This window comes from Aulonocara sp. 'chitande type north' Nkhata Bay, linkage group LG15 (assembly GCF_057382095.1).
Source record: "Aulonocara sp. 'chitande type north' Nkhata Bay isolate Kocher_YH1m ecotype deep benthic linkage group LG15, A_spYH_male_GT1.1, whole genome shotgun sequence".
Taxonomy (NCBI): Eukaryota; Metazoa; Chordata; class Actinopteri; order Cichliformes; family Cichlidae; genus Aulonocara; species Aulonocara sp. 'chitande type north' Nkhata Bay.
The window spans coordinates 5,769,120-5,797,066 of NC_141358.1; the positions used below are offsets into that span (position 1 = coordinate 5,769,120).

At 40.4% G+C, this 27,947-nt stretch overlaps 1 protein-coding gene across 3 annotated transcripts in view; it reads right to left on the reverse strand.

The window, feature by feature from the left end:
• Positions 1–27,947, reverse strand: part of LOC147312342 (MAM domain-containing glycosylphosphatidylinositol anchor protein 2) — a 198,961-nt gene that overhangs the window by 104,617 nt on the left and 66,397 nt on the right. For all 3 annotated transcript variants that reach the window (XM_086263598.1, XM_086263597.1, XM_086263596.1), the window contains exons 2-3: positions 16,618–16,757; positions 6,185–6,359 (exon numbers count right to left, since the gene is read on the reverse strand). In XM_086263598.1, coding sequence (XP_086119724.1) covers positions 6,185–6,359; positions 16,618–16,757 — 315 coding nt within the window. The remainder of the gene's footprint in view (positions 1–6,184; positions 6,360–16,617; positions 16,758–27,947) is intronic.

Consider the following 27,947-nt stretch of genomic DNA (forward strand, 5'->3'; position numbering starts at 1 on the left):
GCAAAAGGATTGCAATTGCCTAAACCATACTGTCTGATGCTGAGATACATTTTTCTTTTCTTTTTGTAATACACATTTGTAAACAATAATTGCTGGGAAAACACTGAAATTTTGGCCTTGATATCGGTTATTAAACCAGAAAACCTAAACAAATGGGTCTCTAAAGACTTTTAGATTTCCCATTGGCACTTTGGGAAAAGGAGCATACATTTATTGACCAACTACCATGAAAAGGAATAGACCAGACTCCAAAAGTTCTTTCTCACAGTTTGTTTTTTGAGCAGCCTCTTCAATGTACATTTTTCCTCAGCTCGCCTTCTGGCCAAATCTCGTTTAGATATATTGTGCTGGTGATGGTCAATGAACTCCCTGAGCCTGCAATAAGCTGCCCCTGAAGAACTCTTAAGCTCTCCTCGATCAGTCACTCAATGAAACATTAGATGCTGCAGCAAAATTAATGCAGCTGAAATTAAATGAGAACACTGAAAAGACTCCCCTTCAGGAAAAAGAAGTGAGCATCTTAAGCTTAAAATCGATCAGTGTAGGAGTTGGGCAAGGTTCTTTATTAACTTTGCAGAGGACCTTCCCCATAGACCCAACTGTGGACAAACACAACTGAGGTGTCAGCAGGTATAAAATGTGCTTAGATGGACTTCTGAGCCTTGTAAATACATTAGCTTTGAGCTGGGTATATAGCTAATATCAGCTCCTCCCAGCTGGAGAGGGCAGTTATTACCATTAATTATCCCTTCCTCATATTGTCCGCTGTTCACAGAAAACTCTAAAGAGAACTTTTGCGTTTCTCTGTCATTTTATTTTCATGTATCTGTTTCATGAATCTACATTTAATGTTTTTGTTTAAAACGAAATTTATTGAAAGAAAGCACAACAGGGTGAGGCTGTGTGTACAGAGGAGGGAAGCATGCTCACTGATCTAATAAAGATACACATATAATATAAGATTTCGAGTGCTTCTTTTGAAAATTGAAAACAGGACCCTTGATTCCAACCAGCAGAAGCTAAATAAATAGACTCAGAAGAAAAGAGTAAAAAGGAATCAGCTGCAGAAAGATCATTCAGGTTTTAAGCCTCTCATTGTAAACCATGCTGGGGCCCGTGTCTCGTCATGAATACTATCTTTCCTTTACAACAGAAGTGATATAGTCCATTATTGCTGGTGTTATTTGTCAGATGTAAACAAACAAGTATGAAGACAGACATGTAAGATGCAGCTGAAACAGAAAGCAAATATAATTCATGGCTTTATTGTTGTGAGGTCCGGAGCCACAATATCTATTTTAATACTAATCAGAAATTGTAGCTGCAAACCACTAAAAGCAGCGTGTACTGCAGAGGGCAACAAATTAAATTCACCCCCAGGGGACAGCTATAACGTGGCTCTGTAGAAATGATGTGCTTTTACTGGATGCGCAACATAACACATTTCTTGTGAAATACAAACATGCTGTGTTACAAGGCCAGATGCAAGGAGATTACAAGGACAGCAAACAAATGCCATGATCTAAAATATGCATGGAATATTCCGTGTGAGTGTGTGTGTTGTATAAATTACCAAATTACTGTAACCAATGGACATTGTCTATATATTAAACTATGCATACTTATTCACAGTAGCCAGCTTGTTTCATTTACATCGCTATCATTCACCAATGACAATCATCAGTTTGCTTTCAACAGCAAGAGAACTAAGGCTGCAAAATACCGTATGATGAAGCTGGATGAGAAGCCATGCCTTTCTATTATGCTAAGGTTGTGTCTCCAGTCTGTCTCGGGCTTCATTTCCACGTCTTATCCTGCACCTCTTTAGTGCAGCCAAGGTGAAATAGTACACAGAAGGAACACGGTTCTAACTGTCAGCAGCTGAGATGCATTCAGCCCCATCCTCCTGCACCACTAAGCCCTTCCACAAGCTTTCTAAACAAGTTTCAATTCCACAACTTTTGCCAGTGTCAGTCCAAATAAACAAGTACAAGAATGTAGCCCACATGCTGAAAGGGAATAAGACAGAGACATGAAAGAAGAGTGAAAAGGAGAGCAAGTTAACAATGTACTCTGTATTTATGTGGGGGACATGAGAAGAAAGCACAGAGAGGGAGAGAGAAAGAGAGGGTATATAAAGGGGACCTGGATCACACAAGATGGTGCCTCATTTATTCATTGTTCAGTCATGCATACTTCGAAGAAATTATGCTTCTTTCATAAGTTGAAAAATGAGCAACACTTTTTGTGGATTTGGGGCCTCAGAGCATGCACGCTAAATGGAGAGCATCAGTGAAACTGTTTTAGACACGCGGTATTACCATAAAAATGTATATTCATCATTAACATTGTTTTCTGAGGGTAACTGTTAATCAACAGAAAATTATGAGACACTATTTAATACCAATAGCATTGAGGAACATTTGGCTCCATTTGGGACATGAAAGACTGTCCTAGAGTGTATTCTTCAACTGGTTGTGAGTGTTTGATGCTTGTTTCTGGCAGTCACTGTGAAACTGATTCCAACAGCCTCGTTCATGCAGACCTACAGACCAGTCAGTGACCACCCTGGGAAACACTGGTTACTAGGGAAAAGTGTGTATTCTGCAATTGGTTGGCAAGTTGGTTGCTGTAGGTAGGTTGACAGGAGTTGCTAGCATGGAATTGGCTGCAAATAGGTATACAGTGCTGCACCACAAACCTCCTTGTGATTGCTTTGGTAGCTAGTAGGTTGCTGCTGTTGCCAGTAGTTTGCATGGAAGACATCGACTTGATATGTCTGCGATCACCCGCAAACTGCTTGCCAAGTGGTAGCAAAACTGTTAAAAGAGAGGATTTGCCTTCAAAGTAAAAGCTGCATCGTTTGACTTGGCTGCGTTGGTTGTAGCGATAATGCACAACTCTTACTTTGAAGGCTATCATGCTCTCATTCTGACATGTATTACACTTATTCAACAATCACAACAGAATGGGGAGTAAATGCTGAGCATTTGTAGACAAGTTAGGATTTTCCTTCTTGGGTGACTCTTGTTGCTACTGTGCTAGGGTTTTGTTTTGTTTTGTTTTTTAGGGGATAAGAGGTTTTCTGCACTGTATGGAACAACAAACTGCAATGAAGGGCATTATGTGTCCTTGAGACTGAGTGCTTAGAAATGCCAATTACTTTGTACTTCACAATAAAAGTCAGTTCCAATGTTATAAACAAACTTGGACAGGATTATTTATCACAAATGATTTTCAAACTGTTTTACTAACCGAACTATGGCAAATGTATGCATTGTTAACATCCCAATGTTTTACCAGTGCATGCCAGCCTGAGCTTTTCTAAAGTCATGAGGCAGACTACAAGAAGGCTACTCTGTAAAGCACAGCACAAAAAAGACATAATCAAGTAGCTATGAAGTCATTTTCAATGAAATGTTCCCTGCTAACGCAAATTAAATCAAGCACTCGTATAATGTTGACACATAAAAAAAAGAATTTTTACTGTAAATATACTGCCTCAAATCACTGGCATCAATGCAGGGAACTGCAGGAGTATAAATCCTAACTTGTGAAAAAGTGCCTGGAATTATGGTGTTGCTGGAAACTAATCAAGAGCATCACTACCTTTTTCTTTCCTCTGTGATTGAAAATGATATTTGGAAACAAATTAAGGACACTGGGGTCATTTATTTTCAAAGATACAACATTTTTTTCCTTGCAGTCTGGCATATAAAAAGGAGAGGAAGGGACTGAGAGCTGCTGAAATCAGTGAGGCAGCTTGGAGATCTTTCAAAGGCACTAAGCAAGTCATTTTAAATGTATCTCAGTAGAATTTCATGAAGCTCAAACAGTAAGACAAGCTCTTAATTATGGCATGACTACAGATTTCTTATTGAACATTAAGTCCAGATTTGGCTATCTTTGCACAAATAAGTAGGCTGGAGGGTGTCTGATGGAGGGCAGTGACTGCTATTCCTCATCATGAAGTGAAATAGGATAATCACTGACAAATCAATAAAAGCAATAAAGTTAAGTTTGTTATGTTTGCTTAATGAATGCTAATGAACTTTTCGCATTTGTCATGCAGCTGCTTTTAAAATAAAGAATCTGCATGTACAATGACTGACTTTACATCTAAGTAACATTCTCAGGAGAGGAAGAAGAAGTTCTGTTCTTATGCACTACATCATAATAACTACTTTTTATTCACAACACAAATATGGAACATTGCTATTTTTGGGCTATGCATCTTTGTATCGTTTCATCTGTTCACCAGCTGTCTGTGTTAACATTTTGCCTTATAAATTAATACTGCAACACCTGTTTCATTTTACATTCTAATTTCTTTGCAGGATAATAAACTGATTCAATTCTAAAGCATACATATATGCTGTTCCAGGCAAGCAAAAGGTTCTTTAGTTGTATGTTTTACTACACCACTACGAGGCTGGCATTGCTGCAAAATCAGGATTGTGAACAGAAACATTTTCAGGGTCATGGCTGTCTGGAATCTAGCCAAAATAGAATTACACTGAACAAAAATATAAACGCAACACCTTTGTTACTGCTCCCATTCCCCATGGGATGGACGTAGAGACCTAAAATTCATTCCAGATACACAATATAACCATCCCTCCCAAACAGTGGTCACAAATCAGTCCAAATGTGTGGTAGTGGGCACATCTGCTATATTGAGATAATCCATCCCACCTCACAGGTGTGCCACATCAGGATGCTGATCTGACATCATGAGTAGTGCACAGGTGTACCTCAGACTGCCCACAACAAAAGGCCACCCTGGAATGTGCAGTTTTGTCTCACAGCAAAATGCCACAGATGCCACAAGCAATGAGGGAGCGTGCAATTGGCATGCTGACAGCAGGAATGTCAACCAGATCTGTCGCCCGTGCATTGAATGTTCATTTCTCAACCATAAGCCGTCTCCACAGGCGTTTCAGAGAATATGGCAGCACATCCAACCGGCCTCACAACCGCAGACCTCGTGTAACCACACCAGCCCAGGACCTCCACATCCAGCAGGTTCACCTCCAAGATCGTCTGAGACCAGCCACCCAGACAGCTGCTGGAACAATTGGTTTGCACAACCAAACAATTTCTGCACAAACTGTCAGAAACCGTCTCAGGGACGCTCAACTGCATGCCCGTCGTCCTCATCGGGGTCTTGACCTGACTCCAGCTCGTCGCCGTAACAGACTTGTGTGGGCAAATGCTCACATTCGATGGCGTCTGGCACGTTGGAGAGGTGTGCGCTTCACGGATGAATCATGGTTCACATTGTTCAGGGCAGATGGCAGCTGAGAATGTCCCAGTTCTTGCATGGCCAGCATACTCACCGGACATGTCACCCATTGAGCATGTTCGGGATGTGCTTGACCGGCGTAGACGACAGCGTGTACCAGTTCCCACGAATATCCAACAACCTCGCACAGCCATTGAAGTGGAGTGGACCAACATTCCACAGGCCACAATTGACAATCTGATAGACTCCATGCGACGATGTGTTGCACTGCATGAGGCAAATGGTGGTCACACCAGATACTGACCGGTTCTGGGTCCTCAGACCCCCAATAGCGCAAAAAACTGCACATTCCAGGGTGGCCTTTTGTTGTGGGCAGTCTGAGGTACACCTGTGCACTACTCATGATGTCAGATCAGCATCCTGATGTGGCACACCTGTGAGGTGGGATGGATTATCTCAATATAGCAGATGTGCCCACTACCACACATTTGGACTGATTTGTGACCACTGTTTGGGAGGGATGGTTATATTGTGTATCTGGAATGAATTTTAGGTCTCTACGTCCATCCCATGGGGAATGGGAGCAGTAACAAAGGTGTTGCGTTTATATTTTTGTTCAGTGTAGATGGAAGAATAAGGGTCTATTGGTCAATCCTTAGCAAGGTAACACAGATACAGTCTCTGATAGTCACACCTCTGGGCAATTTACCATTTGCAGTCTGCCGCACTTGGACTTCTTTGAAACCAGGAAGAAAAACATAATAACAACCACACACAAAAACACACACACAGAAAGAGGCTAAACTCACAAGAAAAAATACAAAGTCCGTGAACAAAACAACCACAACCTTATTACTGTAAAGCAACAATGGGCAATTGTTTTTGGGCAATGTTGGAAAATGAAAATGGTCTGTGCTGACTCAAATTCATCACACTTACAGTAGACGTCCACCCTAATGGACTTGATGGCAGGAGATCCAAGGCCGTTCTCAGCCTTGCAGTAGTAGCGGCCTCCCTGGGTCCTCTGGATCTTTGCAATGTGCAACGTTTCGTTGAAGACGCTGGAGTCCTGGAAACGATCTGACACACTACCAGCTGTCTTTGTCCACCGTATCTACAAAGAAGAAACAGTGAAAATTACTACGCGTTTCAACGACTTGACAGAAGAGACACAGAACAGACTCAGTTAAGAAGCTAATATACAGTGTAAGTATAGAATAAATACCACAGCCAGCATAAACAAAAAAGGGCAGGTAAAACAGACTTGGTAAAAACTCTGAAGCTGTTGCAATCTCAAGAAAACGTTCATTTAAAGAAAAATTTTATTCTGATTGGAACAAAATTACTGTTTTTATTCCGTTTTCTTTTGATCACAATAAAGCTTTTGATCACAATAGAGGAACTCAACACTTCCTCAATTTTTTCCCTGTGAAGCGGCTACTGGAAAATAGAGCTACAATAAGGCTTTTGATGTGAAACATTCACAGTGGCATTTCATTGCCAAAAGATTAACAGCAAAAGGAAAAAGAAACCATAAACTGGATGGGAAAGAAAAATCTGTTGAAATGATTCACTAAATCTGTTAAAGAATGCAGTGAATCGTTTTAGGAAGATGGCAAACATCAACAACTATGATCAGGGGCAGGTTAAAGACTTCATAGCCTTGTTGTTGTGAGACTGCAAGAAAAAAACTGTAAACTGCAACAAGTGACTGTAGTCTGCATCATTTACAATGTAACATACTTGTGCACAAATCAAACAAATAATACTGTGTTAAGAAGTGATATTTAGAGGTATCCATAAACAATTTTTGTCACTAATCCACAGAGCCCACCTATACATGTAGCTTTTTCCCCAGTGTATATGTTTAGTGCTAAACTAAGCATAATCCCTCCACTGTCCGAATCCATGTTTTATGAATAGATAGATGAATAGAATAGATTTTAAGCGCCTTGAGGCGACCTTTGTTGTGATTTGGTGCCATATAAATAAAATTGAATTGAATATCTGAGCAATATTGATCTTCAAATCTAATCAATGTGGTCTGTGCAGTAGACATAATATATAATATTTAAAAACAAATTACCAAACAACATCTATAAAAATAAGTAAAATAGAAAATAGAAATGAAGGTCTGTCTGTATCTGCTGCCCTTGCTCTCCCTGCAGATGATGTAAATCAAATTCTCCGGACAGCTATGATGACCTGCATGTTTGCCACTCTGTTTTTCACATGATCCTGCATTCATTTTATGCGGGAACATTCCTTCTCGAAGCAGCTGAAAGGTTCTTTTGTGAAGCGCACAGTGTTGATTTGGTACCTAAAATCTTCATCTAACTCACTTTCCTCTGTTCCACACAAGACTGACCTCAGCATGGCCTTCTCAGCATGAGTACCTTTCACGAACTGATGAGACCCAGTTAGCCCATGGCATTGAGGTGTAATGAAAGGTGAAATAGTGTTACTCTCCAACATGAGGTTGTAATTGACTCTCCATCATCTCCCTCTCCTGTCCTCATTAAAGCATACAGCATGAACAGGTACTGTGACAACTCTGGCCCGGGGGCCACACAACCAGAACCGTGAAGCATAAAGCGCCATTCAATCCCTCATCCTAAGTAAGCTACAGATGGACTGGCTTTGCCTGCAGAGCCTTACATATCTCTGTCTAGGCAGGGGAGGCTATGAATTAGAATCCAATATCTCCACACTGTATGGTGATAGCATCATCTTGGATACTGATAACATCCCATTTTGCAGCGATAGCATCAGATGGAACAGGGATATCATTGCATGCAGGGATAGGGATTGGGTGCTATCACAGAGATTGCTGCAGCGCTGCTCTAGCTGTAGGGTTTTAACCATGATGACTCCATCCCAAGGTTACGACAGTATGAAGTTTGGTCATTTTCCAAACAGATACGAGAAAGGAAAGGGAAGGGTGGGTGGCCCAAAACCTGATAATGTTAACCTATTTCAGAGGCGTTTTTGGACCTTGGGGGTAGAGGATGACATGAAGCAAAAAATTGAAGCTTATCAGTTTCAGATTCTCTGTCTTGCTTGAGGTGTTACTTTTCAGAGAGGTAGAAATAAATTAGATACCTTTAAAATTCATATACAGAGAGTGTGTGTAAGTTACTAATTCTCTTCAACAACCTCTTCCCCCGAAAAGAAAAAAAGATTCTGCTGTCAGACTGTGCTTATATACCATCCCTTTACACAGAGGCCATACTACCATTAAAAATAAAAGCCTCTAAATTAGCACCCGGCATACAAAAGGCTCCACTTGGCCTGTTTAAAATGCATTGAGAGACACTGAGAGAAAGCACTTGATGAAAAAGCCCAAACTCAGCTGATAGATGCAAAAGCCACACCGTCGGAAAATCTGGGGCCCTGTTCTAACAGTTAGGGACATCATGAGTTCAGCACAACAAGCGCTAAAGTTAAATAACTTATGAGCATAAATTAGATGGGAGCAGATTTTCTGAATACTGTGTCACTACAGTGCTCTGGATTCCCTCATGCAAATACAAAGCGAGCTGGCTTACGGCGACCTCAGCAGAATTCAATATTCACCCAGCTTATACCCCCAGTCATTTTCTTTGGCTTTTGTGTAAAGAGCTTTGAGTTTTCAGAAAATGCAGTATCAATAAATGCATTGTTAGAGTGACACTAAGAAGTGGGTATTCAAATAACTCTTTATATTTTCAAAAAAGGGAAATTGCAGCAGACCACATTATTGGTGAGCTTTCAACTCCTTCTGTACCCTCAGGCTATTTTCATTCCGGCACTCTTCTGACTTTTTTACCTCTGCCCACAAGGGGCGTCCTGAAGTATACCCGGTGAGAACAGTTTGACCCTCTTCACTCTCCTCAGTGCAATGCAAATACTCTTGATCTGAGAGGCGCTGGCAGATTTGAGCAATATGATAATTGTTCCTCCCAGCCCACTGAAAGCCTAGCTGGGTTTTTTTTTCTGTTCTCTTCAAGGACTATGTCAAACAAAACTCGTAAAGTACCTACAAGTATACAGAAGGGAATGTGCCAAACTACCCGTGGTGTACCAGCTAGTAACAGTATTCTAGCAGAATATTATTCCTGTCTGTGCCTTCTGATTAAAAAAACTGCTTTATTTCACATTTTGTGAAAGCACCATGACAAAGCGAAGTCAAACACAATAATAACGCTTTTTTTGTTTTCCTTAAATCAGACAACCCTAGCAGGAATTACAGTATTTGCTTACATGGAAAGCAGAAGCTTGTATAGATTAATATCCAACTGAATATCCCAGCAGTGTCTGAGACCACACATGCTGAGATGTCACAGCACGAGCTAATTAAAATGCACCCAGTGTCTGTTGTTATGCAGTGATCATATGCTGGAGCACGCATCTTTGGTGAATCTGCCATATTGCCTGCTGTGACGTTTCCCTCTACCGAACTCGAGACTAGTTTCTAATTGCCAGCCATCTTTTCTTTTAGACAGTGACATTGGTCCGCGCTGCACAGTGGTGCAGACAAGTGTGGCTGAGCATGACAATCAAGTGATCAGAAAAAGCAGCAGGGGGTCTACAAATTGAGAGTGCACTTACACAGCAGGTCTATATTAGAAAATACTGGCCTTCATAAAAATTGGATGATCATACTGTATGAAACGCATCGCAGTGACAGTTTTGATGTCAGAACCTGAATCAAAGAGGACAAGCACAAGACAGTGACATACACGAAAATGAAACTACATCTGCTTTTTGTTTGTTGAACTGCATAGCGTATGCTTGACTGGTGCTATTAAATTCACTTTTAAGACTATAGGTGGGTTGGATAGGGTGCAGATTAAGGGAAAGCTATCAGACAGATCCCCTTTTGATACTGCAGTTTGTATGGCAAACAGTGGAAAAATAGAAGGTTACATCATGCTCAAAAAAAGCACCATCTGCTAAAGACACTGGCACTGTAGGCTAACTGTCATGGGAGCATCCAAAACAGATCACATACTCCAAGCGGTCTGTATAAAGCGAAATATCCTAGGGCCTGAGGTCAGCTTATTTGTACTTGCTGACCCGTGGTGCTGTGAGTCGAATCTGGCTGGCCAATAATTGAAACACACACAAAAAAAGGTGTTTGCGATGTGGTTTTGCTGGCTATTGGAGCTTGGTACTCAAACAAAGTACTGTGGACATAATGGATGGAGGCCAGGGCAGAGGAGATGGGGGCAGATGGCTTCATCATCAGGGACTCTTTGATGTCTGTTCATAGCATCAAAGACAATGAATAGATCTGGAGAACAGTGACCATGAAAGTATGAACAGGAAAAGCTGTTTATATTTATGTGGTGGTCTGACAGAGTCAAAAACACCCAAACAGTCAAAGAAAGACAAATAATATGATTAAGGAAGCAAATAAGACTTATGAAACACTGTTTTTTAAAAAAGGAATGAACAAATCTATTTTTCTTTCCAGCTTTGAGTCATCTATCGATGTGCAATTCTCTAAAAAAATAATTTGTAAAATGTAAGAAAATATTAAAAAAATGTGTACAGTTTCATAGAAACCCAGAGGACATTTTTTACATTAGATTTACATATAAATATGTTTTACATTCTTCAAAACACTGAACAACTGCACATCTTTGCAATTAAAAGCTTTAGCCAGCTGTTTGTTAATATCGCTTAATAAATGACTTCTTACCAAACTAAAACCAATTAAGTTCTTTTCCTTGAGCAAATGATTAATGGACTGCTGCAATACACAGAGATGTTAGTCCTGTAGCAGAGGAGGCACTGCATCAATGAGGATTTTTTCAAGCCATTTGATATTTGTCATCCTTTTTTATAAATTTGGTAAAGATGCAAAAATATAAATTTCAGGACTTCTAGACTCACCAGATTTCATGATTCTTATCTTTTTAAATTTTCTATAAATCATTAACTTGAAGATGTCAAATTGTGTGCACTCTTTGAATTACAGTTTTAGTAAAATATTTAGTTAAACAGCCAATTCAATTTAAATGTATTTATTTAGAGTCAAATAACAACAACAACAACAGATCCTAAAACCCCAACAATCAACAACCTCTTATGTCCCCCCTTGGCGACAGTGGGAAGGAAAAACTCCCTTTTAACAAGCAGAAACCTCTGGCAGAACCAGGCTCAGGGAGGGGCAGCCATCTGCTGTGATCGGCTGTGGGTGAGGGAAAGGAACCGGGACAAAAGACACGCTTTGGAGGACAGCCAAGCCACTTGTAGCTAAAGACAGAAAAGTCAGCAACATCACTAAGGGGGCGAATTTTGCTGGCTGACCTTCATGATCACACCCTGAGATGTCTGTGACTGTACTGAGCGAGGGTTTTCCCCTCATAGTCAAGAGGTTTATTAGATGGGGCATTGTTTGGTGCAAAACAGGGCACTGCTTATTTGCAATTTCTGAATCATAAGCTGTTGAATATACCCGAACATAAGACGTTATTATGACCAAAGCATCAGATGTTGCTTATAACCAGTATATTAGGCCGTTTCAAGTAGTATTTGAAACAGTATGAGACAACAGAGCATATTTTAGTGTTGAGAAATGTCTTATTCTTTTCCTCATAGAGCTAAGATCTGAAAATCCTTCTAGCGACATCTGTACTATACATCCCACAGAATTAGATTTAATTGGTCCCTGATCCCTCCAGATACAAATAGTCCCAGTCTTTCTGCATAGCCCAGGGTAACACCTTGAAATGCCTAACCCACAAGTCAGCAATGAAAAAACACATATGGTGTGGAGTTGACTGACAGGAACATATATTTATTTGACAATTAAATGGAAAGGCAGAGAAGTCTTGCTGCTGCTACAAGTGTGTTTGTATGTGTGCCTGTATTGGCTGGATGCATGTATGACTTTATTATTAGAAAGCCCTTGTTTTTCTTTCTGAGGTGGGTGGGCGGATAGGCACAGGGCTGACAAGGAGAACGGCTACAAGGAGGATGCTGCCTGTTTGGACACAATCCAGAGACTCCCACCAGTGAGAAGGCCTATAGGGGTGTCTCTGTAATTTAAGAAGTGTGCATATTGATAGACATGTGAAGAATTAACGGTGGCAAAATAGCCAACCACGGACCCATTTACTCTGCAGTTGGTCCTTTGTGGCGCTATACTTGGCACAGCACCCCTCAGTGTATGCATTAACCCAGCACCAGTCAAAGTCAAAGAAAGAGACTGCAATCTGAACATTAACATTGAAAAAGGCAATTTTGTGATTTGCTATTGCAGAACTAATTGAGGATTTTACTATGCTAGAGATGTGCCATGAGTCTATGTGATATCATCATCCTTGATTCAAGCTGCTATATGGAAGGATTGCTTTGGTCACCCAAAGTTAGCATCGGAGAAACCAACTGGTTTGAAAAATGCAAACTGGAAATGCCGAACATTTGCCTTGAAAGGAAAAGCTGCACCTCTTGAAATATGTTGGCTGCAGTGGTGAGCCATCAGTTTTACTTTGAAGGAAACTGTTCTCCGTTTCCTGTTTTTGTGTCAGCGTTTTAAGTTTTGCTACCACTTGGTAGCTAGCAAGTTTCTGGTAGCAGCCAAAGCTGCAGTTTGGTGCAACATCCTCTCAGCAATCAATTTTACCTTTGACTTCTAGCAGCCTCTGACAACTGCTGGAAATATGCATTTGTCAGAGGCCTAAAGACATTGACCCGTTCCTGGGCCTGTGCAACTGAGATCTTGGTATAGATATAGAGGGCATATCTGACTTATCAGTGCTAACTTGCAAGTAAACTGTGCCTACCAATATTTTTTAAATAATGTTATATGAATTCTGAAGTCTGAGAAAAAAACAAAATGTGATTTTTGTCTTTCTTTCAGGCCTACCCTATATAATTTAGTAAAGTAAAACAAGTTATAGAAAAATGTCTTGCTATACTCTATGGTTATGATGTTTTGGTTAATATAAAGTACTGTAGACAGTTGACAAGATTACAGAGTCCAGTCAAGAGATTATAGTAGCCAGGGAAACTAACTGTATTAATGCATAATTTCAATTTATTCACCTGTTATAAGCTACGTATTTTATATATATTAATAATTTACTGTATGTATCATACCTATCATCATAAAAAACAAGATCATTTATATGATATACAGTAAATCATGTAAGAGTTAAACATGGAAATATGTATAGAAAATATCTGCTAGTATCACAGAGAAGTACATACAAAAGACACAGAAAGCAAACTCACACACACATAAAGAACTGTTCGCACTGGTTGTCTGTCTGAACTTGCACACTTGTAAAGTATCAAGACAGGACACAAAAAAGTACAACCTTTGCAAGTACTGATTATTTTCCCCTGCATTGGTCTTGAAAGATAGAGAAACTCAGCTCAATTAAAATGTGGAACTTTGGGGCAAAGAAAGGCTCAGAACACGTTCTAAGGATTAATATTTAATTCTAAAGAAAAGATGGGCTGTTACTGCCGTATTAACTTGCAAGTGTGTTTCCGATGAGGTCACACACCTTTTGGTTTTTCTTGCAACATCACAAAACCAGCCTTAGGTCTACTGCCATTCCAGATAACCACCTCAGCCTCCTAAACCACTCAGAATGAGTGTGCTCTGTCCCCAGTCCCATGCCACTACCAGAGGGGGGACAAAGCTGACACATCCCAAAGTCCAGAGAGACACAGCCGAGACCCACTGTGCCAGGGGATCTGCATGAGTCTCATAATGACTCTGTTTCAAAGGAGATCCTGCCTTTCCTGCCACAGCCCTGCATAGCTTTTGATCTCGCGCTACACTCCCACCCACTCCCTCGCTCTGCTCTGTTTTTCAAGAATTCTAATTAAGAGGAAAGACAGAGATGATGAGTGCAAAGTTGTGACCCCCTCCCGGGGACGGAAAGAGACGAACAGTGTGCCTGAAACAGTCTTATTCAAGGAGCCTCACCTTTTCAGTTGAAACATAAAAAAACCATATGCGTTTTGGTTTTGCCGTCCAGAGTTTCTGGAGATTCTGTATAATTTTTGTTATTGAGCAAATAAGATAAGATAAAAGATGAGCTTTATTAGTCCCACAGGTGGGAAATTTGTTTTGTTGCAGCAAAAGTGCAAATTTATGTAGCAGAAACTAGAAAACACTGGAATGCAATAAAATAGAATAAAATAGAATAATATATACAATAGAATAAAATAGAATACAAATGCTATATACAACTGAGTAAGAAAATACAACTTTGTCAGAAAAAGAATTGCACATATAGCAGCCTTATTGCACATATGTGGGTTTGATCAGCTGCAAAAGTCTTTGTTCAAATCAGAAGCAACATGTAATAAAAAGACACTAGCATCCCCAGGCTTCTACCTTTCTACCTATAAAACCCGGAGAGCAGTCAAATGGTGGAAGTGGAAGCTAAATTGGCTAGTCATTCATATGTATATTAGGCTGTTAAGTAGGAATTCTGGAGGGAGGGGAGTGGGGGTGGGGGAGTGGAGTGTTTCAGTTTGCCATCTTGGGGAGAAATCAACACACATGGGTGTATGTCCTTTGTTGCTGACATTTATTGATAAAAACAGTACAAAAAACCAACCATTTGTACACATATTTACAAATAATTCAACATTGTCAGCAATCACTCACAATCCTGGCACTGCCATGGTACCTGTAGTCTGCATTTACCACATGTGTATCTTTTGCAGTGAACACATCGCACAGTGGCCTGATTTTTCTTGCATTTGTGTTTGACCTGACACGTGGCTCTTTTTCCAGGGCTAGGTGTGGAGGGTTCTGCCCGAAGCAACTGATCTTTTCTTGCCTTCTTCGCAGCTACATGAGAGTGAGCCAACTGCTGCCACGCTGACGGCGTATGCGGCCAAACGGAAGAAGACAGTCTATATTCTTAGCAGCATGCACAGCGTGGTTCAGACTGATAACACCACCAAAAGGAAGCCAAACACTGTCACCCTTTACAACAAAACAAAGTGTGGCGTGGATGTGATGGACCAGATGGTTCGGGAGTACACTGTCCGCAAAGGAACACGGCGCTGGCCAGTCGCCGTGTTTTATAACATGATTGACATGGCAGCACTGAATGCACATGTGCTGTATCAAGCATGCACCGGGACGAAGGAAAGACGGGTGGACTTCCTGGTGGCGCTTGCAACAGAGTTGGCTCACTCTCATGTAGCTGCGAAGAAGGCAAGAAAAGATCAGTTGCTTCGGGCAGAACCCTCCACACCTAGCCCTGGAAAAAGAGCCACGTGTCAGGTCAAACACAAATGCAAGAAAAATCAGGCCACTGTGCGATGTGTTCACTGCAAAAGATACACATGTGGTAAATGCAGACTACAGGTACCATGGCAGTGCCAGGATTGTGAGTGATTGCTGACAATGTTGAATTATTTGTAAATATGTGTACAAATGGTTGGTTTTTTGTACTGTTTTTATCAATAAATGTCAGCAACAAAGGACATACACCCATGTGTGTTGATTTCTCCCCAAGATGGCAAACTGAAACACTCCACTCCCCCACCCCCACTCCCCTCCCTCCAGAATTCCTACTTAACAGCCTAATATACATATGAATGACTAGCCAATTTAGCTTCCACTTCCACCATTTGACTGCTCTCCGGGTTTTATAGGTAGGAATCCCTAAAATGATGGCTCGCGGGGGGTTTAAGTGATAAAGGTTAGGGTGACCTACTGGGTTAATAAGAACAAAATGTCATGGTCAAGTAATTCATAGCAAACCTGTTTTATGTATCTATGTGGCTCATAATAGCTCACATTTAGTCTAAAAGAGCAGATGAGACCTTATTTTTGCCATCTGCTTACTTTTTTAAACTTTTAATTGTATGTTTCTAGATTTGAATACTACAAACAATACATAGTGAGCACAAAAAAAACAAACTAATTATAAGCTTATTTTCATCAGAGAAAAAAAGGTGTAAAGTTTTTTAATTAGTTCACATCACAACAGTAAATAAGAATGTGAGGAAGCCTTGCTCTCAGATGTTGAGAACCCATGTGCATTCACATGACCCAGAGTCTTTTAACTGTGGCCTGTTTCTCACTCGTTTGGCAGATGTTTTTGCTGTTTTCTGCAATCTCATTTTACTTGGAAGCTGTAATTATCAGCATACAGGTGCACAAAGCAAACGAAACCATTAATAATTAAAGGATTAAACTTTTAAGCTGATTTAGTGCAGACTTATGTGGTGTGCAGCTTTGATGCTAATACAGATTTAAAAGGGAGCTTTCTGCAGAGAGGAGAGATGGATACAGAGATATGGTACAAATTAACAAACTGCCCCATGATTTGCATGTGCAACTATCTTTTCTTTCCCATGCTGTCGGTTAAGGGCAGATGAAAAGGCGCTGACTTTCCTACCTGCGGTCGAGGATGACCTGTTACCAGACAGGTGAGCTCCAGGGTCTCCCCTTCTCGTATGGTGTAGACTCTCTCGGTGTGCCTCTCCTCTTCAACATTACAGGCGTGCCCCGAGTGTATAATGCGGACCGTAGGAGGTGCTGTTTGGGGGGGGGGGAAGCACAAAGTGTGTTAGCATTCTGGTCGTTTCTGAAGGAATGAGTAGTTTAGTGAAGTAGATGGTGTATTGATTAAAAGGTTGTCTCACTTATAACAAGGCTATTCCAAAGCTTTGTGCACACATTTACACTGCACCAAGCACACAAATAACTAGAGACAGGTAAAAGAATTGCAAAAAGAAGTGACACTACTTTTATAGCATTCCCCTTGGCTTAGCATTTTAAAAGCTGCCTATTAATTATTGGGGACTGGCAGTAGTAGCACTTTGTTTCTCTCTAAGTCACAGGGGTGAGCAACCAAACTTGGCACACAGGTAGGCCCATAAAGGTTCTTATCTATATCAGAAGTTGTGACAACATTGTGTCGCTAAATAACCACTCGGCAACAGGCTTCAATCATGTATTTTGAGCATTTAAGCAACTGTAACACTTTATAAAAGCATCATATCATTTTTGTTTCACCAAAACAACATTTCATTTAAGTCCACAAATGTTGAATTATGCATGATGTATTATGATGCCATCCTGCTACTTAGCAACGACCTAGCAACAGTGTAAAATGACCCACTTTAAGCATATAAACAACATCTATCGCCTGTGTTCTCTTTTTTTTGTTATTGCTTTTTTGTTACTTTGCTCAGTGTGATTAGGCTCATCAGTCTGCCAAAAACACATACAGGCCTAACAGTACTATTGCACAAAATTTGTATGATTTTGTTTGGGCCAGTGATTGATTGAGTTACTTGCAGAATTTTCTTAAAAGACCTTCTCTCAGGGAAGAACTATCTTCGTTTTTGATTTTAGGGTCTTTACCTTACAGTATAAAGTGCCTTGAGGCAACTGTTGTTGTGATTGGGTGCTATATAAATGCACCTGAATTGAACTGAAGCTACTTAGAAAGGTTGGGGAGGTATTGTACGTTAGCTGTGGCAGAAGCAGTAACCGAATAAAATACGTCAAATTTCAATCAGACAGGCAGCAGTAATGACCATCTGCAAAATACTGATGGTATGCCACAGAACTAGTAATCTTGGAAAATATCTTTCACTATCTCCCCTATCCTCCGTGCCATCAGATATCAGAATTAATTTAGAACTCAGTGTAATTACATGGAAGAAGGGTTTTATTACAAAAATGATTACTTAAAAAAAAAAGAAATAAAAGATACATCAGTGCACTTCTGGAAAACACTTTGACTCAGAAAAGCATAATATTTCACGAAATGTTAATACCAGCTAAAAAAAAAACTGCCATGAGACCATATGGAGAGTGGGTGTCCATATTTAAATTACTGCGTACCTCATTTTGGAACCGAACTCATCATGTAGCACATTCATTTTTCCGCATAACTTCCTAATGCAATCTAATCAGGGATATAAAAATGCCGGAAACTGCAATATGAGCAAATTAAACTACCCACAGCTGTCTGTTCACAGCTGTAATTACCACACTGGTGTTTCTCTCCATCATTTGTTTGACCCTTGTGAGATGGTGAGAGGATTTTTGGTCTCTGCACACACCAACAGACAGTGGTGCATACGCGATGGGGGTTAAACTGAGCAGAGGAAGGAGTCATCTTAGGTAAACCACTTCAAAATATTCACTTCCACTGAGCTGTAAAAAATGCAGTTGCATGTAACCAACCCCTGACAATACTAGCATCTGTTAAGCATTTATTCCTCTCCAACTTACATGATTAGTGAAGAGGTTTGGGATGAGATGATTTAGAGAGCGGATACGGGGTATCATTAGGAGGAGGAGTACAAAATGGTGAAAAAGAAGGGGGAGAAAAACAAATTCATGCTGAAAAATCACGAGGAGTTTCAGACTGTTGCTTGCCTTTCATGTTAGAGGAGCAGCTTCCTGTGTGGGCCTCTCTAGGCAGAGCGTGCCCCAGCAGCAGAGTCAGTTCTACCTCTACCCAGGCTTCAATGCTAATGAGCACATCGCCACTCCTCCCTCAGTCTCAGTGTATCCTTCGCCATGCACTAACCGCTCGTCCCTCCCTGATACTAGCCATGCTGTTTGTTTCATCCGGGTTGTTGGCTTAATGCTCCTTCTCACTTGTCCTGCCTGTCTAAATGCCACATGGTGATGTGCACTGATACAGGTGCTAAATGCGCACGCATGAAGCCTTCCTTCTATTCCTAGCCCTTCATTGTCTTCCCTTCTCAATTTGGACACACTGGTGCTGAATTCCATGGGGGGGGGGGGAATAAGGGTCTGAGAAATAGGCTCAGTGTAAGGGAGCTTCACGCAAGGCTGCCACTTGAAAGAAAAAAGGCTTAGAAACAAGACCCCAGGGTACTAGCTAAACAAAGTGCTAATGGCATTTACTCCATTGAACCAGTATCTCTCTAGCATAGGCTACTATCAGTCCTGGGGGAAAGTAGGGAAACACCCATAATTAATGATCTTCAGCTCCTATCACAGTTACTGCAACAGCTGCATACACAATCGCATAAACACACACTCGTTCTTTATGCAGACAACACCAGGCTTACAGCCACAAAAGCAAATAACCGTCTCTTGAGCTTACATAATGAGCATCCTAATGTTCTAACAGTGACACATATCCTTGTACAGCTACGACCTGCTTTTTCAAATCGTTTGGCCCAAAGCGTGAGCTAAAATCACTGTCATTACAACGTAATTTTCAGTTTGCGTTCGTGAAAGCCACTTGATACTTTACAAACAGTAACTATTCATATACTTAGAAAAGATATTTAGGAATGGGCAATGTGACATTAATGCTGTGGGATTTAGGGCCGGGGCTTCACAAAGTAAGACATCAGTGGACTGACAGGTCTGAGATAAAAGATGTGCTGGTTGAAGGGAAACAGGAGACAGACAAAGCTTTGAACACACCACAGCGGGTCAGAAGTGTCAGGTTATATCCCTCTAATTCTTAACTACATCCCATACAAGTTCATTACATGGAAAAAGATGATGTCTTATATACTGCAAATGGTATGTTATAAAGGGCCTGTCTAATCGTTTCTATCTACCTCCTTGCGTGCTTTGAATGGAGAATAACGATTTTTGCCTTACAGGATAGATGCAGCTTTTACACATTTTTTTTAATCTTGTTATTTAACCAAGACTGGTGTGCTGCTAAGGTTGAATTACAGATTGCATCTTATATGTGTAATTATTATGACTGCCTGACATGTTATGTACAGCTGATGCATCACATTATGTTGTATTCAGCAGTAAGTGCATGGAACATGCCAGCAGTAAGAAACTGCAGATCACACATTATTCGGACTAGCGACGGTCCAATTTGCTAATGTTTGCTAAAGCTTAACAAAGATAACTTAATTTAATCTTTCATTTTCATCTAATTTAGTTTTGCTTAGTTAGTTTCCAAACCAACAAGCCCTAATTATCTTTAGTGGGAGAAGAAACACTAAGTTCATAATTCTAAGAAATGGAAAACACAAAATGCTCTGCTGCAACTTGAAGTCCTACAGATGTGATAATAATTAATGGTGCCCGCTGGAGTTTTGCAAGCAACAAAAGTTATCATTAAGACGCATCTTGACACACAATACCATCTGGAAAGCATCTAACTGGCAACGGCTTCATTTTTCGGCATGGCAATGCTGTAACTCACTGCCAGTGCAGTAAAAGCATACCTGGACAGAAAAACACATAATGGAAGACTATCAGTCATGGACTGGCTTCCCCAGAGCCCGGACCTCAGCATCATCTTGACAGAGAATGTAACAAAGAGCTTTGTATTTCCTTCCAAGAGAGTTCAGGCTGTGTACAGTTAGAATTGTACAAAGTAGTTTTTGCCTTTTATACTGTATTTTCATGTATGTTTGCACATTTAAATGAATCTTTGCACCTGTTTCTCATTTTCATAGAAAAATATAAAGCAACGAGGACTTGTTAAAGACTTTTTCACCATATTCTACTCTGTTTGGTTGATGTGAGGATGCTTCTTGGGTCGAGCATGCAGGAAGCAGGACATTTGGCACCTGCTCGCTCACTGTGAATTTTCCAGACCGTTACACTTTTTACTAGCAAGCTGGCAGGTTAAAGACTGTTTAATCTTCAATCTGAATTGTACATTTACATTCCTGCTTGCAGCTCCACTACGTTGAGAAGAGTTCACAGCTAAAGGGCATGTGTGAGAACAGCTTTAGTGATTAAGCTTATCAGACACAATTTAAAAACAACCAAAAAGATGTTACAGAGTATTTTTAAACCTGAAACTGGACACTTAATCTAAGCATATTAAAATCAGTCATACAGACCTGCACAAAAAAATAAATACAGGGAGTGCAGAATTATTAGGCAAGTTGTATTTTTGAGGAATAATTTTATTATTGAACAACAACCATGTTCTCAATGAACCCAAAAAACTCATTAATATCAAAGCTGAATGTTTTTGGAAGTCGTTTTTAGTTTGTTTTTAGTTTTAGCTATTTTAGGGGGATATCTGTGTGTGCAGGTGACTATTACTGTGCATAATTATTAGGCAACTTAACAAAAAACAAATATATACCCATTTCAATTATTTATTTTTACCAGTGAAACCAATATAACATCTCCACATTCACAAATATACATTTCTGACATTCAAAAACAAAACAAAAACAAATCAGCGACCAATATAGCCACCTTTCTTTGCAAGGACACTCAAAAGCCTGCCATCCATGGATTCTGTCAGTGTTTTGATCTGTTCACCATCAACATTGCGTGCAGCAGCAACCACAGCCTCCCAGACACTGTTCAGAGAGGTGTACTGTTTTCCCTCCTTGTAAATCTCACATTTGATGATGGACCACAGGTTCTCAATGGGGTTCAGATCAGGTGAACAAGGTGGCCATGTCATTAGTTTTTCTTCTTTTATACCCTTTCTTGCCAGCCACGCTGTGGAGTACTCGGACGCGTGTGATGGAGCATTGTCCTGCATGAAAATCATGTTTTTCTTGAAGGATGCAGACTTCTTCCTGTACCACTGCTTGAAGAAGGTGTCTTCCAGAAACTGGCAGTAGGACTGGGAGTTGAGCTTGACTCCATCTTCAACCCGAAAAGGCCCCACAAGCTCATCTTTGATGATACCAGCCCAAACCAGTACTCCACCTCCACCTTGCTGGCGTCTGAGTCGGACTGGAGCTCTCTGCCCTTTACCAATCCAGCCACGGGCCCATCCATCTGGCCCATCAAGACTCACTCTCATTTCATCAGTCCATAAAATCTTAGAAAAATCAGTCTTGAGATGTTTCTTGGCCCAGTCTTGACGTTTCAGCTTGTGTTTCTTGTTCAGTGGTGGTCGTCTTTCAGCCTTTCTTACCTTGGCCATGTCTCTGAGTATTGCACACCTTGTGCTTTTGGGCACTCCAGTGATGTTGCAGCTCTGAAATATGGCCAAACTGGTGGCAAGTGGCATCTTGGCAGCTGCACGCTTGACTTTTCTCAGTTCATGGGCAGTTATTTTGCGCCTTGGTTTTTCCACACGCTTCTTGCGACCCTGTTGACTATTTTGAATGAAACGCTTGATTGTTCAATGATCACGCTTCAGAAGCTTTGCAATTTTGAGACTGCTGCATCCCTCTGCAAGATATCTCACTATTTTTGACTTTTCTGAGCATGTCAAGTCCTTCTTTTGACCCATTTTGCCAAAGGAAAGGAAGTTGCCTAATAATTATGCACACCTGATATAGGGTGTTGATGTCATTAGACCACACCCCTTCTCATTACAGAGATGCACATCACCTAATATGCTTAATTGGTAGTAGGCTTTCGAGCCTATACAGCTTGGAGTAAGACAACATGCATGAAGAGGATGATGTGGACAAAATACTCATTTGCCTAATAATTCTGCACTCCCTGTAAATAAATAAATGTGAAGATGAAGCAGTGCTATGTTCCAGCTTTATTGTATGATGTCATCAAACTGTTCATAATCTGGAGTGCTGCTGTTATTGGCTGGGAATTGCGGCCGTCTCTGAGAAATACCTTACAATTACTTGAGCTGAGCAGTGCTCAGAAGATTAGCAGCTGCCATCATCCATTTAGCCATCATCGTTACTTTGGACTTGTCATATTAAATGGTATTGAGAATCATGGAAGTTCAGTAGTACTGACTACTAAACTTCTGATATTGTGACATCCTTTCATATACATTTTCAAATTCTTCTTCAAACATGCACATCATAAAAAAACAACAGGATCCACTTGTTGAAGCACTGTTACATAACCCCCACTAGGGGTGATAAAAAACACTTCCTTCTACTGTTTTCCAGAAGTATAGCTGTATGGTGCACTAAATGAACTAGAAGTATTTGAAATAGTAATTACACAAAATGATACCATTAAGAGTAAATAACATTTATTTCTGTATAATATTGGAATATTATTTCCTCACTGTGTTTGTTTTGTAGGCTGCTCCACAGCAAAGCATGTGTGTACAAGAAATATCAGTATAATAAACACAAACGAAAAGTGTAATATTAAGATGGCTTGTTTATGTGCACCACATGCACTTGTGATTAAACAGCACTGATGCGCATGTTGAGCAAATGTTGTCTTGAACCTTTGTGTCACGATGTGAAATTTGCATAAATGTAAATCTCCGCCTCTATTATCACTCCCCCTCACTATCCCCATCCACCTAACCATCTGCAGGCACAAACATCCAAACTCTCTCCACACACACACACACACACACACACACACACACACACACACACACACACACACAAGCTTCCTGGTAATTATTAGTTTAAAGAAAAAAAAAGAAAAGCAGCAGACCTGCAGGGTAGAAGCAGGAGTCTCAGATGTGAATCTCTTTTTCATTTTGGTTTCTCATTTCCATAAAAGTGACATCATTTCCCCTGCTGCAGAAATACACAATACTGAGAGAAAATGGAGAAAAGTAGGAGAAGAGAACGAGACGAAGCTTCGCCACATATAACTGTGTGTGTTAAACTGCTAGCTTAGTACTCTCACTTCACATTCGCCTGTACCTGAGAGTGTTTGTATGTGCGTTCAAGTTTGTGTTGTGTCTTTATGTGGTTAATGAGCATCATACAGTAGAATAACTAGCCTGCCTTGGCCTCAGTTAGGGGAGATGGAGACGGCTTTATCCAGTACCGCCAGTGGAGATTAAATTGGATTTGGCTAAAAGCAGCCTTGTCACCACAGTTCTGGAGTGCTTGTGTGGCAGAGGGAGTTCTTGGCAATAGTTGAGACTCTAAATTTGACAAACAAATGAATGTGAAAAAAACTCCCAACAGCTGGGGCTCGTTGTCACTGTGGGCTTAATGTCCTCAGACCAACCCCTGAGGAACACTAACCATATCCTGCTAGTTTTCTGGCTCCGTAATCACCTTCTCAGAATGAGAGATCCAAAAAGAGAAAAACAGCACAGAGTGAGAAACAGGAGGAGAGAAACATATGCAATATGCATGGAGTAACAATTTCATGAAATAACTGTTTTGTTATCACAAAATACTCATTATATATTCTGTGCTAGCACCACCGGAAATACACTTTCTGTTGCTTTTAAAAGGACTGTTGGGGAAGAAAAGGCAATTTCAGCTGTGTGATAACACTGCACAATGCCAACATCAAAAGCTTAGTGATAACGCACAAATAAGTTCACATTTGCCATATCTGCCAAAAACAATGGCTTTTCAAAAGAAGATTTGTAAAACTGCTTAAATACTCTACAGCCAACACTTACTGTTAAATAATACAGTCTAACATGCTTTCAGCAGACTCCATTAAAACCGCATGTTAATGGAATCAGTTTGACCGGAGCCTTTTCACACAAGATGCAAGACCTCTATAAACGTGCTAAACCGAAGAACAGTACAACATCAAGTATAGATGTCTGCTGAAAACAACTACAGTATCAAGTTCAACATTTGTACTGCTCAAGAGTCACCATGGTGAACAGTGTATATTGTGTACCGGGGTGTAAATCGATAAAATGTATTTTCTGTCTAAGACAGTGAATATACAAGTGTATAAAGGTCATACAGTTAGCAAACTGACTCAGTTACATAACATACACAGCATGAAAAAGGGTTACTAGCAGTATATTTAGTAGAAAAACCCTCATGTGGATTAAACCAAATACATTTGTATTTAAATATATGAGAATGTACATATATGAGTTTAACTCTAAAGCTATAAGAGTGTGTGCTTTTGTGTTTCCCACTTCAAAATGTTCATTGCCTCACCAAACAATTTGCTTTAGCTCCAAAAGACTATAAAGCAACACTTTCTGGCTATTTGCACTCTACAGACAGTACTGACATGTGAAAATGCAGTATTAGCATTCATTGGGTTCTGTGCTTCAAGCCACCTGGCAAATATTTAGTCAAATATTCACTCTAACATCTTTTAGCAGCCAAATGTTCCACTTTGTACCCCAACTAGTTGCTTAATTCAGCTTTTTGATGTTTTATGTGAATAAGCAGTGTACAATGAGCTTTATCAGTGTTTTTCTTCTTCTTTTGTTTTGTGAACAGCTGTGGGCTGCCTTTGGAAACCAGCAGGCTAATAAGAACGGTGAAGCTGTGGGTAAAAGTATCTGACAGTGTCAAATACAGAGTGGTTTCTGATTGGAAGGGACTACTCTTACTTTACATACAAAAATGTGAATTATTGGTTTTAAATATTGATTAGTGCAGTTTTAAGATTGTCAGGTTAATAATTTATAACTAAGAAAGTGTTCGAATAAGAATTCTACATTGAATAGTTATGCAAATAGAGCTTTCCAAATACAAGAAGGTGATACTGAATTATACAGCACATCCATTATTAAATTTGGACTTGGTTCAAATTCTCTCAGGTGATGCACAACAGTGCCACTGGTTATATCAGAATAAATTCTGTGGGTTTTACTTTTGAGAGTAAGTAAACATGGGCCATTGCCAAAGGCAACACATATTTAATTCTATTATTTTCTGTGCATCTCCCGTGCCTTTTGAAACTGCAAGTTTACATTGCACCCAGGCCTGGCTGCTGGATAATTGAGAAGCAACTCATCCATGGGGTCATCCATGTGTATAAGGTCTTGAAATGGTTTGCCAGCAGCACATGCATACTATTACATCAGAGGTTGTCAGAGCGTATTGATTACACACTGTAATGCACTCGCATGGAGTCTTCATCCTCCACTCTTATTGTAAATGAGACTCTGTATAGATCTGGCTTCACACTATTGGCGCAGATCATCTATCCCAGTGTGTACTGCGGGGCAAAAAACAAACACAATCTTTCGGTGCAAAGTTTGCAGCACCACAGAAAACACGTTTGTCCAGTTCAGCGGAAAAAGAAGACAGTCGTTATTAAACTGAATAGAGATGTTAAGTGGTCTTTTTTTGGCACAAGAGAACAAAGTGAGCTAGATACGCGAGTTGAGACATCTCATTAAAACGACTGAGAGGTCCGTTTGTCCGTGGACATGGATCATTACAGGAACACAAAACACACAGCTTTAGCCCTCAGAGATTTTGTTTGGAGTTAGGCAACACATACATAAAAAAAACACACACACACACACTAAAACACATATGCAACCACACACTGAGTCACGTATACACACATCTTGTTACTCTAAAATTAGGCCAGTGTGAAGCTGCCAAAGCCCTGCTGAGATGGGAAGAGAGAGAAAAGAGATGACGATGAAGGGTGAAGGTAGGGAGATTTAGAGGACAGATTTGTCTTTGCTCCCATATTACAGCACTTCACAGCAGGGGTTATGGAGCTTGACTGCATACAGCTGCAGCCATTATGTTTGTGCAAGCTTTATGCCATGCGAGCCATCTTCAGGAAGTGACATAAATGAGGCTGGTAACATCTGATGTTTGACTTTGAAGGGATTAGTATTCGAATTTTGGTTTTTACTCTAAGCCAAACATTTGAGGCTAACACTGTTAGACGTTGCGTGGTGTCTGGCTGGAAGCAGTGCTGCAATGGTACTTTCTTGGTCTGTGGTGCTGAAACTTATCAGTTAGTGCAGGGAGGGAAAAAAAGACAGCTATGCCTGTTCTCTGTATACAGTGATGAGAAGTTACCTAATGTGTTGTACTTTTTAATTTAACTCTGTTTAGCACAGGCATACATCCAGCAGAAACCCAGTATCTTAAATTTACAGCCCTTAAATTTGATTAAAAACTCTGAGCATGAAAGACTTAGACGCCAAGATTTGCTACATGAGTTCTTCAATGAGAAACTGTTCTGCAATTTGAGCTTCTGAGTAGAGCTGGGCGATATATCGAGTTTTTAAAACATATCGATATATTTTTATACGAGATATAAGATGTGACAATATCCTTTATATCGATATAGTCTATGTTACGTTATAATTATAGTTGTGGAGCCGCAAGTTTGCCTCTCTTTCGTCCACTTTTGTCTCTACGCAACGTTACTCCGCCTCCCCTTCACTGAAGACAACTCCCCCTCCTCCCCCATCGCTTCACGTGCAGGCAGCGACAAGACGGACACGGCAAATCTCCGTTAACGAGTTACTGCGCATCGCCCCATGCGTGGGGCTGGACGGCGTCAACGTGCTAACGAGCTAAACATGCTAACGAGCTAACAGCGCTAACCCTAAAATCCTTTCATTCTCTCAAAAGTTGATAGCGCGCCTTATGTATGAATTCTGGTTGTGCTTGATGGCCGCGAACCGATTTTATGTGGTACACGGCGCTCAGCAATCTGTCACAAATGTTTGAGTACGACTTTGGTAAGCTACGGAGCTGCACCGCTTAATAGATTGTCGGCGCATTACGGCTACCGAGGAGCTTCGCGGAGTGATACGTACTGTGCATCAACGTAATATTACCGTATTGTGTGTGTATAAGGACCATAAATGGCACCTGTAAGAGAGGTGGTTATGAAGCGGATTTCAAACTCCAGGCTATCAGTCACACAGTAAAACTTGGGAACAGAGCAGCTGTGAAATCTGTCTTTGTTATTACGCTCAGCGTCTTTTAGTTTACATTTTGACTGCACAATTGTGAGCTCTTTGTTTAGCACAAAAACAACCTTGTTTTCTTTTATTTATGGAGCATTATTATTTAATGAATTCTCATAATTTAATTTTGAGTAATTTTTCATGTACATCTGTGCTGTATGTTAATAAAAGTGCCTGTGTGACATCTGGGACACAGCTTTGACTAAGAACTCTCTTTTTGTTCT